Source organism: Siniperca chuatsi, linkage group LG16 (assembly GCF_020085105.1).
Source record: "Siniperca chuatsi isolate FFG_IHB_CAS linkage group LG16, ASM2008510v1, whole genome shotgun sequence".
In the NCBI taxonomy this organism is placed as follows: Eukaryota; Metazoa; Chordata; class Actinopteri; order Centrarchiformes; family Sinipercidae; genus Siniperca; species Siniperca chuatsi.
In genome coordinates, this window is record NC_058057.1 from 3,242,979 (window position 1) to 3,259,160 (window position 16,182).

The following is a 16,182-nucleotide window of genomic DNA, read 5'->3' on the forward strand; positions in this document are numbered from 1 at the left end:
CCGCTAGCTAGCAAACATGAATGTTAACAGTGTAGATTTCAAAATATGTTTAAAAAAATTTACAAAATGTGGTGAATGTTTTGTGAGGAATGAGATTCGTACAACAGGTTTGTTAGGCCTCAAGAACAATGAGTTTTGGTGAGAAACATTGAATGTAAACATCATTAAGAAAACTTTAAAGGATACCTTTAAAACTTGATCTGTTCAAACTAACCCATAAATTCTTTATAAAATAGTGGCCTCTGCCTTTATTTACCTCAGTGGCAAAGAGAACCAGGCCTTTATTTCTCATTCCTCCTGTTCCTCAGTTAATACAAACCCAAAACTTCCTTTCTGTTTACCTTTTGTCTTGATAAATTCAGTGCTCCACTTTGCCGTTTTCCCAGGACAGTGTTAGGCTACTATTAATGAAACTCAACACTTCCTCCAGAATTTTCACATTCAAAGTCTTGCAACCTTAATTTTATATGTAGGCTTTTAATGTGAAAAACATCAAGAAGTCTTGAGTTTTGTATAAAAAAATCTAATTTAAGTTTTAACTAAAAGAAAGTTGGTCAATGCTAACATGTCACCATAGCTAGCTAGTCTCTGCCACTGTTTTCTCCTGTCTGAAACTAGTACTAGAGCAACAGAATATAAAGATTCAATTGCTCCACTTGACCACTTCACAAATACAGTTGGAGACTCTCTCAGTGCTTGTTCCCTGTGGTCAGGATAGAGTGACGTGTTTTGTTGCTCATATTATGAACACAGTTTTCCCTTTTTGTAAAAACTGACATGTCATAAAACATTCTATGTTGCTTCCAGCCATTGAACAGGAGAAAGGGGATATTCCAGCCGCTAATTTCTGGAGGGTTGAGATGGTATAGTATTAGTGCAATTTGCAGGACATTTTTCCCAATATCAGTATGTGTGCCACAGTGCAGAAAGGAGAAGCCACTGAGCATGTGTTTTCACGTCTTAAGAACACACTATGAGTTTTCTCCTTGGCCGCACTTTTATTATGGTCACTGAACCTCTGAGGGTTTGTGCAGAGTGGCTCCAGGAATCAGTCAGTTGTGGTATTCATGACCTTCAATCTCCGACAGCTCCAGGAACCATGTTCCGATGGAGAACTTCTACTTTGTGGCATACTGGTGCCTGTGTCTTTTTTTTTTCTTTTTATACAGTCTGTGCAAACATACAGAAGTGAGATTTTGTATGCTTTGGCATAATTCAATATACAGTCCAATAGTGACATCCATTTTATTATAGTCTTCCTTGAAACATAAAAAAGCTTTTTAATCCATTTGGTGTTCATTTGCATGACCAGACAAGAAGTGATTTTCAAATAAACCTCAGCTGCTACTTAACATGTGGAAACCATTTATTACCAACATCAAATAGATGAACCTGTCCAAATGTTGTTGATATACTTTATTTTTGCCATTCCATGCTTTATTTTCAACATATTCTTAGAAGTGCATCATCAAAAATGATACAGACGATATACAGCGATAACTACATAACAACTGAAAAGAGTGAATCAACATTAAAGTTTATTCAGCTTGGAATCTGTATTATATTATATAAACAAACACCCCCCTTCTCTCCCCCACCTATCGATCCATATATCGTTGATATACTGATTACTTTTAAGGGCCGGGCCACACTGCCTATCTGAGCAGCGCTTGTGCATTGCAGAACCTCTTGCTTTTCATTTCGGTGCCCATGCTAACAGATTAGATCAGCCACACAGCCCACATGAGCAGCGCGTCTCACGCAGCTGCAGCAATGCTTCATCTAGAGAGTCGGGCTCTCGCCTATTTTTTCCACAACAGTGAAAATGATCTGTTCATAGTCATATCGACATCATAGCAGCAAAACATACGCCTTTCACTACAGTATTGATGTCTGTGTTTGTATGTCAAAGATGTGAAAAAAATATTTTTAAAAATTTAACTAAACATCTCCTGCATCCGTTTCAGATTAAAAGCCCTCTAGCGTTTCTGTGGACAGAATCCCTGCATTTGTTAACAATTCAATTCAGTTTCATTTATATAGCACCAGTTCATAACAGACGTTATATCATTGCACTTTTCCGATAGAGCAGGTCTAGACCGTACTCTTTATAATATTATTTACAGAGACCCAACATATCCCACCATGAGCAAGCATTTGGCAACAGTGGCAAGGAAAAACGGAAAGAGGCAGAAACCTCGAGCAGAACCAGACTCTCTAACTTGAGAAAGAGATGGCCCAGGTGTAAGAGTTAGTGGAGTAGCTGGTAGTTTCAGGGGGATGTTCAGGAGTTAGGGTCTACAGAGAGCTGAAGTGAAACCAAACTAGATGCAAGAAAGAAACCTCATTCGAAATCACAATGACATTTGTAATACTACACAAATTACGGAATATACAGCCGTACAACATGACCGTTCTCAACAGTATGTCATTTTGTTCACTTCATTTGTTTAGTATGGAGCCTGTCATGGAGGAAAAAAACTAATTTGTGTACACAAAATAATTAGTAGTGCTCTCAAATTAATCATTTTGCCATAGAGGTTTTGTCTTGTTTCTTGTTTTATTTTTTACTATTCTCCTCCCCTTGTGTGTCTTGTGGTCTTTTGCTTTGTTTATTGTTGGGTTGTTGTCCCTGTCGTGCATTTTTCGTTGTACTTTGTTCCCGTGTCCAGCATCCCGGCATTTCTTAGCGTGAGTTCTATTGTATTGATTCTTTTGACCTTGCTTGTACTGTGGACTCGTGAACTTTTGACCAAGCCAGTACCTACACTCCCCGTCTCCGTCCCCGGTGCCTCGCCGCACATCCCCCAGTGTTTGCTTGTAGTTTATAATAAATACGGTTGCTACCTCATCCACATACCACTTCCTTGTCTTCTGCATTTGGGTCCTTAAACTGTGCACTATAACACATTTGTGCTCTTGAATTATTAACTTTTGTTTTTGAATTAAAGGAACATGAAATGGCATTAACGTGTTTAAGGGATGTAAAAAAACAAAACAACAAAAACAAAACAAAGCATTGTTCAACAAGTCAAATTCAAAAAATATCGATGTATTCTTGTCCAAAATTAAAAAGAAAAACTGCATTAATCCAAATGGCTCATTTATATCAGATTGCCTATTGCTTGATGTCTGTCACTTTTTATTTTGCACTGCATTAACGTGAACAATTAGGGAGGAACACTGAGTGTGGTTTGGTTAACAGCTGTGGTATTGAGATGCCTACAAATACTGAATTCATTCCCTTATAGTAATATATTCAGACACATATACCACTGTATGGACAAATGCAAAGTTGTCAGGCCATGGACAATTGAGCTGCTTTGATTTAATGTAATTCTGTTTTGATTTTCGGCAGCGATAAGTTGACATGCTTCAGATTTGACCTGTTTACCCTTTAAACATTGTTCTGTTATCTTTGATATTCCTTAAACATGTGTGAAATATGTTTGTTTATTCATTTCATTATTTGTTTATTTTGTTACATGGCACTTCCCAGGCTCAGTAGTCTAGATGGGGATGGTAAAACAATGTAATATTTGTTTATTTAATATTTTTGTTTATAGTGGCCTTTAATCAACACCATTTCCCACAAGCCCAAGGCCGTTGCAGGTTAAAAGTCACCAGCTAGACAAACTGAGGCCAGTCAAGTGGTGAGCTAAGAGAATAGACAGGGAAGGCTAAATGGTATAGATGTTTTTAGACAGCAGAAATTACAGCCTAAATGTTGGAAAGATGACATTAGAAGACAAGGTGGGTGGATATCATGGATGTGGAAGAAACTGTTATATTATGAGCACTGCAGCACCATTGGAACTTTTTTGAATGCTAACAAATTAATCATTGCTTAACTAAATTAAGGTCATGAAGATTTCAACTAATATGTGCTGGATGGACAGTAAACCCGAAGAACGTGTTTCACTTTTTTTTTTAAATGCTTTGAAAGAAAGCCTCAATGAGGAGAGGCTAGACTGGAGATGGCATCATGACTTAGATTTCAACAGAACTCTTGTGTATATCTAAGCATATTTCATTGAGCCAACTCATGGCAGTTTAGAATACATTGCATGGATTCATCACCACATCTGCAGTTTATTTGATCATTTAATTAAAGTGAGCAGAATGATTACAGAACACCTTTCACTTTTTTGCAACATGAACACTTTGCACTCCTAAAATTCACAGAAGTCAGCATTGTTAGAGCCTAACGCCTGTTAACCAGGAGAGAATTTGCACACACTACACTTTTAATGTCTCTTCATAAGTCTCTTTATTGGTAAGCAATGGTGCAGCTGTAAATGTGGTGTAAAATGCTACTTAGCATCTTTATTTTTGCTTTCAAAGTGAATAGATGTTTTACAGCTGTGTTAAAGATAATTAAAAGGCTTTGCAAAAGCCACTGCAAACCATTTGCCAGGACTTTAAGTGAAAATTTCACACCTGCTTACCATTGAATGTTTATTTTCCACGTGCTCCGCATATGTTTGACGCCTTGCCTTTAGCCTTGTTTTGTTGTTTTATTTCAGGTTGGTCAAAGATGCCCCCTGGGATGAAGTTCCTTTGGCGCACTCTTTGGTCGGGTTTGCCACTGCTTACGACTTCCTGTATGAGTACTTGAACAAGGGGCAACAGGAGCGTTTCCTCCAGGTGATTGGCAATGCGTCACGCCTGATGTACGAGAAGTCCTACGTCCGAGGCTGGGGGTTCCAGTACCTGCACAACCACCAGCCTACCAACTGTGTGGCTCTGCTCACAGGAAGCCTGGTTTACATGACCCAAGGTTAGTGGATAGGGATTCATGTCTTTGAATGTGTCTTGTATGTGTTTATTCAGTTTAGAATGATATTAAAAAAAAAAGAAAAACAGCAAATATTCACATTTGAGAAGCTGGAACCTATAAATATTAAATTATTTTTGCTTGAAAAATGACTAAAATGATTCAGCATTTATCAAAATAGTTGTTTATTTTCTGCTGAACAACTAATCGATTAATTGTTTCAGCTCTAAAGATTAGTTTAAACTAAACTATATATACACAAATACACACACACACATATATATACACACACACTCACATTTTGATATTCAAATAATTATGTAATGACACCACATACTGTATGTACATGAGTACATGAAATCCTTTGGTGACTTTTTGAGCAGGTTTTAGCCACTTCCCATTGAAAAGAGCTAACACTCCTAACAACAGTGATTGATTTCCGGTAGAGCTGCAACGATTACTTAATTAATCAATTAGTCAATCCACACAAAATTAATCGGCAACTATTTTGATAATTGTATAATTGTAATTGTATTTATTGGGGAAAAATGCCAAACTTCTTCTGGTTTCAGTTTCTTAAATGTGAAGATTTTATGCTTTTCTTTTACTTGATAGTAAACTGAATATTTTTGGGTTTTGGACTGCTGGTCTGACAAGACATTTAAAGACATCACCTTAAGCAGAAATTATAACGTTTATTTTTCACCATTTTCTGTCATTTTATAGACAAAACGATTAAGCCATTAATTGACAAAATAATCCGCAAATTAATCATTAATGAAAATTGTTAGTTACAGCTCTCATTTCCAGGTTATAGTTAGAATAATATTTGCAGTGTGTCTCATCCAGTGGTTGAAAGGATGTTTTCTTTGAGGATAAAAATCTAATAATTGAATCAAATCTTGACATTTTGTGAGAAAAGGTGGAAAATATAATGATTCCACAAAATCACATGTTGAACCCTAGACATTACTTATAGATAATGCATCTGATATTTGTTTCTTACCTACTCCTTTGGGACTTTTTCTCTTTTTTTCTTTTGTTAAAATATGGTTCACATATTTTGAATGAAGTTTTGTCTCCTAATGACAGACTTTAATTAATTAATTAATCAATAATAATTAATTATTATTTGCATGGTGAGACTTGGAATTTTAGTGTGGTCAGCCTGAGGCTATCTGCCATTGCTGCACTTAATCCTTTGTAATTGTTGTCCAAGTGAGGTTCTCCACATAACTTTGTCACATTCTGCATTAAGGTTTGGTTTCTTATTCTCTCCAGCATTTCCCTTGTGAGACCTGACATGATTATTTCCTGCTTAAGGTTTCTTTTTGCCTCAATATCCAGCACAATATTTTGTGTAGCAGCAGAGAAAGGCCATCCGAAGGTGAATGCCTGCAGTGCAGCTTGCTTTGCTTACAGGGATTTGATTTCTAGTACAAAAAGATCCCGTCCTGATGTGAGCTAAATGACAGCTGGCTTACAGAGAACCACTGTGGTCATAGTGGTTTTATTTGAGGCTTTTTTGTAGAGGGCAACAACAGGCGCAAAGCCCAACACTCAGGAGAGTTATAGCCTGACCTCTTTTTGCTTCATTTCATTTTGTGTCGAGCCCAGGAAAAAGTGAGTTTGATCCAGCTCTGCTTTACCTGGGGAAGGGATTTAGCAGCCACCACTTGGATGCTTTGTTTATGACAGATTTTATCTGTTAAAAGTGTGCTTTACAGCAGACCTCGTGTGAAAATTATATTTTTATATTATATTTTCATACCTAGCAGATGTGAGAAAATAGCTTCTTAAAATATTGTGAACACATGATGTATGCAATGATCCAAAAAATTAAAAACCTAATTTTAGCTGCTTAATTAAGCAGCCTCACTCAGGTGTCACGTCTAACACTGTGCAGAGGCCTGAGGCTACAGCCACACAAATGCATTTTCATTTTAAAACGCATAACTTTTGCGATTTTTTTACCCGGAAATGGAGAATTTTGAAAACGATGACGCAGACACCCACATTCTCTTCCTGATTGGGTCTTATCAGTCACGATGTGTTCTACCCTGATTCGTCACACCCCTATCACGTGACCTTTTTTTCGCTGTGTTGTCCGCCTTACTCACTCACGCTGTTCTTCGTTAGTAGTATTTTCTGCAACTAAGCAACCAACCGCGAGTAGACAATCTGCTTCCTGTTTACACTGGCACAAGCATGCCCAGTGTACGTGAATGGTCATTGGATTTGTATGGATGGAGATTATTTCTGAAACGGTGCTAAAAATGTGTACGGAGATCCTTTTCGTTTTAAAACACCATTTTAAAGTGGAAACTGGAATGTAGTCTGACTGCATTCCATGATTCCATTATTGTATACGTATCATTCATTTCCTGTGCAAAGGGATGACATTATGTACAAATATTATTCTGTCAAGATGGCTGTAAATAAATGGAAAGTTTCCAAGAAGCACTGCCAGAAATCAAGAACACACTGTTTACTTCTTCTTCATTGGTGATCTGAAACAAGCTTTAAGTTATTATTTTTTCATTATTTTGTTCCCTAAAGTAACATGCTCTACAGGAACAATTCATGTGCTGCTCACTGAAATTAAAAATATTCATGATGTCTGTGAGTTTGGTTCTTAGGAAGCTCTGACAGACTTTGGTTTAGATAAGAAGGCAGCTTAGAGAAGTGCATTCCAGATGTTTGGGTTTTGGTCTACAATTGTCACTTGAGACCAATGGCCTCTAGAAAATAAGACTGGGAGCATTGATGAAACATGGACATTGTGAAAAGATTCATGAGAATTTGGTAATGTTGGTAATGGCAAATAAAACAACAACAATTGAGCTGTCAGCCTGTGGGAAACATTGTATTTCATTACTGACTCTGTCCCACCCCTAATATAAAATATATTAGAAAATAATGACTAGCTCCCCAGTCAGTTATATACTAGATCCTTGCAATTGCACAGCCAAATTGAAGCAGCAGAGGATGAGTCAGAGAGCGTTATTGGAAATAACAAATGCCTTGACCTTTCACAGTCCTCTAAACTGTAGGGTGACAGTGCTCTGAAGAGTTAACTGGCAGGCTCAGTTCCCAGTGCTTAAAGTGTGGAGGCAAAATGTGTGCTGATGGAGGGATCAGGGTGTCCAGACCCAGCACCCTGGCTAACAGCATGGGAGACAGTCGGGCCTCAGCCCTTAGCCTGAGAGCAGTATTTTTCCCTCTGCTAGACATTAGGCAAACTAGCCACATTATTAGACTCTGGGAAACAGACGATATTAGAGCTGAAACTGAGTTACTGTACACTACATGTATGTCATGTAGTTTTTTGTTTTGTTTTGTTTTGTTTTTTTTTGCTAACAAGCTGCTGATGCTACTGCTGAAAATGCATCATTGTCTATGTGCCAGAGGATTTATCCAAGGAAAGATGTACTTTACACAGAGTGTTATGTTAAGTTGTGGTAATATAATTTTTAATAGCTGGCAATAGAAAAGAAATACTGGCTCTAAAAGCTCCACTAATGAAACCCTCAGAGAATTATCTCTAAATATGCAGTTCTCTTCAGCTCTGTGTAGCTTTTTAGTCTGTTTTAGCTCATTGTTTTTGGTTTCTGACCCTCCAGACTCTGGCAGCTGTAAAGCAAAAAAGGTCTGATAAACCCACTCTACACTACTTACCCAGCACCAAACAGCAGTTAGCAACTAGCTAGTGAAGTCCAAAATTTAGCAAGCTAAATAGCCAGATATTATAGGGTTGGTGGTGGGAAATGAAATGGTTTCAAGGGGCACCAAATTATGTGGGTACAATCAATCAACTTTGGCTATCAGAATTATCAAAGATAATAATAAATAATAACTTTAATATTGAAGTCCCTTGGGGCACCCCCCTTAAAGAAGGGAAACAATAGCCAAAATACTTGATTCAGTCTCAGATATATTAAACTATTAATTTGGAACTCTGATTAACAATTAAATTAATAACTACAACCAAAATTACCATCAATAGTTAGTAGTTTGAAGATTTGGAGTTCATCATAGAAGAGGTTGGCAGCATTCACTCTTTAAAGAAACCAGTATGTATATCCACAAGCACTTATTAAAACGATAATAAAAGCTAAACACACAATATATAATCTAACTAAATGCACTAAGCTAAAGAACACAAGGAGCGTGTGTGTGCGAAAGAATGTGTGTCTATTGCTTTGATCTGCACCGTATGTTCAGCATGCACGAGCATGGACACGTTTTGCAGACAAAGAAAGGCAACATGAAGCAGGAGTTTTGAAGTTCCTCTCCACTGTGTGTGGTTGTGTTTAAGGCCAATGTGTGTGATCTGTGTAGGATAAAGGTGCCAAGTTAAAAAGAGTTAGTTAGCATGCAAAGACTCTGTGTCTGTGTGGAGCATAACTTTAACTACATCAACTTAGCAGTGTGGCTGAGAACTATGTTACACAATAACCTAATTTTAACCATGGAAACAATCACAATAATAAACCTCAGTGAAAATCTAATTAATACAGTGTTTGCCCCTTTCCTGATTTCTTATTTTTTTGCATGTTTGTCACACTTAAATGTTTCAGATCATCAAACAAATTTCAATATTAGTCAAAGATAACACAAGTGAACACAAAATGCAGTTTTTAAATGAAGGTTGTTATTATTAAGGGAAAACAAAATCCAAACCTACATGGCCCTGTGTGAAAAAGTGATTGCCCCCTAAACCTAATAACTGTTTGGGCCACCCTTAGCAGCAACAACTGCAATCAAGTGTCTGCGATAACTTGCAATGAGTCTTTTACAGCGCTGTGGAGGAATTTTGGCCCACTCATCCTTGCAGAATTGTTTAAGTTAAACTGGACATTGATCATTAACATCACTGCAATACTTGACATAATTGTGCAATATTCTGTGTTAATACTGCTGTGCAATATACTCTCTTCAGTTTAAAATTCCCTATTTATTGATATCTATTCATACCTCTATTACTGCTGTGCAATATCCTCCGTCTCATTATATTCTTAATAAGCTACACTTAACAGTTCACTATTACTATGCGCTATTACTTTATACCGTACTTTAAACCATATTATTATCATCAATCGGTAAACCCACTTTGTACTTCACACTTATTTTATACCTATACCAACTTGGTACTTAATTTATTTTCTGACCTGTATTATAGTGTATTATATTTTTTGCTTAGTACTTCTATTCCTGTGTGCACTGACGTGATAGTGAGCTGCTGTAACTAAAGAGTTTCCCCTCGGGGATCAATAAAGTATTTCTGATTCTGATTCTGAATTCAGCTACATTGGAGGGTTTTTGAGCATGAACTGCCTTTTTAAGGCCATGCCACAGCATCTCAATAGGATTCAGGTCAGGACTTTTACTAGGCCACTCCAAAGTCTTCATTTTGTTCTTCTTCAGCCATTCAGAGGTGGACTTGCTGGTGTGTTTTGGATCATTGTCCTGCTGCAGAACCCAAGTTCGCTTCAGCTTGAGGTCACGAACAGATGGCCGGACATTCTCCTTCAGGAGTTTTTGGTAGACAGCAGAATTCATGGTTCCATTTATTACAAGTCTAGCAAGTTTTCCAGGTCCTGAAACAGCAAAACAGCCCCAGACCATCACACCTACCACCACCATATTTTACTGTTGGTATGATGTTCTTTTTCTGAAACGCGGTGTTATTTTTACGCCAGATGTAATGGGACACACACCTTCCAAAAAGTTCAACTTTTGTTTTGTCAGTCCGAGTATCATCAAGATGTTTTCTGGCAAAAATGAGACGAGCCTTAATGTTCTTTTTGCTCAGCAGTGGTTTTCGTCTCTACCTTGCAGGCCATTTTTGCCCAGTCTCTTTCTTATGGTGGAGTCATGAACACTGACCTGAGGCCTGCAGTTCTTTGGATGTTGTTGTGGGGTCTTTTGTGATCTCTTGGATGAGTCGTCGCTGTGCTCTTGGGGTAATTTTGGTCGGCCAGCCACTCCTGGGAAGGTTCACCACTGTTCCATGTTTTCGCCATTTGTGGATAATGGCTCTCACTGTGGTTCGCTGGAGTCCCAAAGCTTTAGAAATGGCTTTATAACCTTTTCCAGACTGATAGATCTCAATTACTTACTTTCTCATTTGTTCCTGAATTTCATTGGATCTCGGCATGATGTCTAGCTTTTGAAGATCTTTTGGTCTACTTCACTTTGTCAGGCAGGTCCTATTTAAGTGATTTCTTGATTGAGAACAGGTGTGGCAATGATCAGGCCTGGGTGTGGCTAGAGAAATTGAACTCAGGTGTGATAAACTACAGCTAAGTTTTAACAGGTGGGGCAATCACTTTTTCACACAGGGCCATGTAGGTTTGGATTTTGTTTTCCCTTAATAATAACAACCTTCATTTAAAAACTGCATTTTGTGTTTACTTATATTATCTTTGACTAATATTGAAATTTGTTTGATGATCTGAAGCATTTAAGTGTGACAAACACGCAAAAAAAATAAGAAATCAGGAAGGCGGCAAACACTTTTTCACACCACTGTACATGTAAGTTACATTGCTAGTCCATGGAGGAAGAAGGGTTGCCTTGGTGCTGCTTTGTTAGCTGGTGATTCTGTTGTGGAAGAATTGTGGTTCCTGTGCAGTCTTTGCTGTGCAGTGTTCCGATTGTGCAGGTTGGAGGAAAACGGTCGCTCTGTTCTTTGTTCTCCTCAGAGTTAACAGCTCAGCGTTGTCTTGCTTCGTGCTCTTGTTATCATGTGAAGTTAGCTGGAAGGCTTTGTGTTGCAGCTGCGGACGCTAACTAGACTTGTTTAGTTAGGTAAGTGGTACGTAACCAGGAATCTTAAGGAAAAGGCAGGCTCTCGTGTTGCGGCCGTAATCTTTTATTGTCCTTTCTTCGGTGTGTGTTGAGTAGACCACGCTGAGGTTCAGTGAGCCATCAGGTCCGGGCGTAAGAGAGAGGAGAAAGAGATCGAACAATGGAGTGACCTGCAGTTTTGTTGCAGCTGGTCAATGCGTCATGAGGGGGTATCAGGTTACAGTCACAGGACGTTACCGGAGACGTCACAGGAGATGACCGTCATGGTGAAGGTAAATAAATGAACAAATTCATCTGTAAAGTTCCAATGGTCCCAACAGTGAAGACCCAAAAACAGAGCTAAAAGGAGATATTAAACTTATATTCTTAATGTGGCTAGGACGCCAAATGAATGCTAATTTTGTTCTGTGTCTACTAGATGTGTAAATAGGCAACTGTTTGCTAGTAATGTGAATACCGTTGCTACAGCTACACTGTTACTACACTGCACAGTGGAGTCTTTTGACAACCAGAATCATTTGATTTATTAGTAAATGTGTCTTGATGGGAAATAGTTTAATTGTATTAAGCAACTTTTTCTACGTACATTGTATTGTACCTTTGCTTCTGTAATGTAGCTATAGCTTAAAATGAGGAGTAGCTTGTAGCTTCACTAGCTAACGTTATAGTTTCTGTTACTGTCTGTTTTCTAATGTTAGCCAAAACAGAAATAATATGACATTTTTTATTTTAAACTTGTTCCTTTGTCTCAAGTGATTAAAAAAAACCCAACAACGAATGCAGCTTTAAATAAATGATTTAAGAAACTTGAACCAGATTATTAAGCATTTCTCAGGCTATGATAGTCCAGGACACAAATGGTGTTTATTTTTCCCACAAAGCTGTCATAAGAATTTAACTTAATCTGTTTAAATGTTTAATGTTTTTACTTTTGAGGAAAGTGACTGGCGAGTTTCAAAGCCTGTGCTGCTCTGAAGTGTGGCCCTGGACTGTGTGAGTGCTGGTGAAGCTCTGTTTGTGTAAATATGGTCTTTTTGCGTGCCAGTAGTTCCTGTTTGATGGTAAATACCTGCTCTGTGTAGGCCAGCGGTCCCCAAATCCAAACCAAACACTGTTGGGGACAGCTCCAGTGGGCGGACTTGGCCAGCTGAGTGGGTGCTGGCCAGCTACCGCCGGTGGCCCCGGGATACCTCAATGAACTGTGGCTGGAGTGTTTATGTAGTCGCTTGTTCTCATAGTAAACTATGTGTGCGATCCAGTGTGTATGAGAGAGAGTATAGATGGTGTAGTGTGCCATAGTGGTGTCATGCTTTCCATAGCCACAGCTTAATGTTGTGTGTGGAAGGTTTCTTTAGGTAACATACTAAGAAGGCATTGCTGTAATTCTGTTTTTCATTAATTCTATTAGTGACATAACACACTCACTCATGTACACTGAAACATGATGCCCTGGTCACTTTGTAATGCACTGTCTCTCATTTCAAGTCCTGGTGTTAACATATTCTCAATAACCTAAGTACTTTCATGCTTGCAACGAGGATTACTGCTCTCCCTTTTCGTGCAAAACAGGAGAAACCTATTATTGGCCAGGTATGTTGTAAAATACTGCAGCTTTTCTGATTGTCATAATACTGCATTCTACCCCAGGGCACTTGGCACTTAGTGACAATTAACACTGGAGTAGAAAATATTTTTTAATGTAAAAATGGCTCTCTTAATCAGATTTATCCATATAGAAACAATGTAGATCCCCTTTGTGCCAAAAATTTTATTTATCTCTACAGCATGGAAATTTCTCTGGCTTGAACAGAGTAAATGATACATTGTAAATGGGCAAAACAGAAACAATAGTGTTCTGTCTAAAGAAAGCTGAACTGAAATGTTTTTCACATTTCCCATCTTTATTCTGTTTATTGCACTTATAATACAAGATATTTAGATAAATACATTTTTAAGCAGTTAACCTCTTGCTGCCATTTGGAGCAGTCATGTGCAACATTGTCTTTAGCCTACACTACAAATTACGTATACTACTGTATATACTGCTAGTCATTTTTTAAAGCATGCTGTTGCTGGCTCAGATTAACAGTTAGGTTAGAAACTCCTTTTCAACTGTGACATTTTTTGTCATAAGAAAATTACGGGATACACAAAAACACACAAAAAACAAAAAAGGAACTCATTGATTGTATATGCTACAGGAATCGTACTTAGGACCTATGTTCCCGCTGGTTTTCTGCATCTCATATGCAAAAGTAAGATCACTTGTGCTACCATGTGGCTGGTAATAGCCCACCTTACATTGTTTCTCATACCTCTGGAAAAGTAAGTCATAGAAGTGAGATTCTGTTTTCATTGGATTCCTTGGCTATTGCTATATCATATTGCTATTGGCCATGTCCATTTGAACCTAATTAGATTTTCATAATTTTCAAAGTTTTCTCAAACTTGGCTTATCTCCACTTCTCCTACAACTTTGGCTCAGTCCTTCCCACATATGGTACATGGATCACCCTGTAGAAACATTCTCCAAAAATTCTACCAACTGTCAGCCAATCATATGTCAGCATTAATTCCACAAGGTTATCAAGGTCTGTTTGGACCAAATTATGTGCTAATGTGAATCTCGAAATACTGTGTAAAATCTGCCATCAGAGGGCGTTGAAGATGGACTTCAAGTATTTTACTTTTGAAAGCCATGAGTTATGGTTAGGTCATTGATTTGAAAATAATCTGTTCATAATTAATTAATACATGTCAACACCTATACTTTGAAAGCTGCTCTCTGCAAGTTATTTTCTTATCACACTGAAATTAAATAAAGACTGCCAGAAAGGTAGAAAAAACTCAGTCACAAATCCAAAACACTACGGTATGTTTTGGAAAATTGTTCAGCAATGTGAAGTATGCATGATTTAAGTGTATGGGCAAAAACTGAACAAAAACATACATAAACATTGGTGCAACCCTTTTAGCAAAAGAAATAAACATTGGAGGGACTGGGGATCTCAGACTGTATTTAACCATCTCAACTTCCTGTGTTCCAGGTTACCTCCAGGAGGCCTACCTGTGGACCAAGCAGGTCCTGTCCATCATGGAGAAGTCCATGGTCCTTCTACAGGATGTGACGGATGGCTCCCTGTATGAAGGGGTGGCCTACGGGACTTACACCACCCGCTCTCTGTTCCAGTACATGTTTCTGGTGCAGCGCCACTTTGCCATTGGCCACTTTGACCACCCCTGGCTCCTTAAACACTTTGCCTTCCTGTACAGAACTATCCTGCCTGGTAACTGTCATTTCACCTGCTGTGACCAGCACACTTGTTTAAAAAGCTGTGAAATGTATGTGATACACTTTTCACTGAAATGGATATATTTAGGCAGCCAAATACAGAGCAGGTCAACAATCCATGAGTAAGTGTTTACTTAGCTATGAATGGCTGAAACATCCAGTTAGTCTTTACTAGAATGCTCTATGCCAAAAGTTGGACATGTTAGATTAGACGTGAAAACAACCTTGGGCTGCCACATTGGAGAGTAGCTTCTCCTCTGAGCTGATATGGGGTATGCATGCGTGTAGTTATTACCTTCCTGGATGCCTTTGAAAGCTGAGCTGAGACCTACAGGGATCTGTGGTGTCCTGGAAGTTTCATTTGAAGGTCAGGGGGAGGGCAGCAGCGGAGGAGGGGCCCCTAGGTCAGGCTTGGACATTTCACAGCCCCCTGCTGACAATTTCTGTTTTGTGGCTGAGCAGCACTGCTGCACTCAGAAAGCACCTCTAATTACATCAGCCAGGAGAGCCTCGGATCCAGAGCACAATTGCTGTCCCCTCACTGTCTGTGTGTGTTTTTGGTTGTGTGTTCGCAGACAGTAGCTGACAGTAAGCAAATGGTAATCAACAGTGCAACCAACACTAGAAAAGGTGAAATTTTCTTAAGAAAAATAATGTGTGCTCACTTTTGATGAAACATTGCAATTAAACATTTCAATTTAAACAACTTAATGGCTTGAAATGTAAATACGAGTAATAGTTCAAAGTGAAGCAGAGAAAATTGAAATTGAATTGCAATTGCAAAGAGGCTGAAGAATCAGGGGTTAAAATATTAGTCAAACTGAAAGGCGTTACTGTCAATTCAAGTGTCAGTTGAAGTGCAAGCCCTAATTGGAGTTGAATTGTCAGCTGTATGATATAGTAGTGTAACTAACATTGCGGCAATCTATAATAGACGTTATCTCATTGCACTTTTCCAATAGAGCAGGTCTACACCGTACTCTTTATAATATTATTTTACAGAAACCCAACAATTGCCACCAAGAGCAAGTAATTGGTGACAGTGGCATGGAAAAACGTCCTTTTAAGAGGCAGATACCTCGAGCAGAATCAGACTCAGGGTGGGCAGCCATCTGCCGCTGCTGGTTAGTTTTAAAGAGAGAGAGAGAGAGAACAGGAGGAAAGAGAGCATACAGTAGCACAATGCAAATTCCACATAGAATTTTAAAAGAATAATAATGTAATGGTAGTGGTAATATTCATAAAATAATAATAGGAAAAATAATGATAATGATAATAAGACTAATAATAATAATTGTAG

General features: G+C 38.3%; 1 protein-coding gene across 2 annotated transcripts in view; it reads left to right on the top strand.

Moving 5' to 3' along the window:
* The window catches only part of dse (dermatan sulfate epimerase), a 37,298-nt gene that overhangs the window by 8,902 nt on the left and 12,214 nt on the right, over window positions 1-16,182 (top strand). Inside the window, exons 3-4 of one of the 2 annotated variants that reach the window (XM_044168798.1) lie at window positions 4,527-4,780; window positions 14,638-14,877. In XM_044168798.1, the coding sequence (XP_044024733.1) occupies window positions 4,527-4,780; window positions 14,638-14,877 (494 nt within the window). Of the gene's footprint in view, window positions 1-4,526; window positions 4,781-14,637; window positions 14,878-15,004; window positions 15,513-16,182 lie in introns of those variants that run through there. The other variant, XM_044168799.1, reaches the window with a different exon arrangement.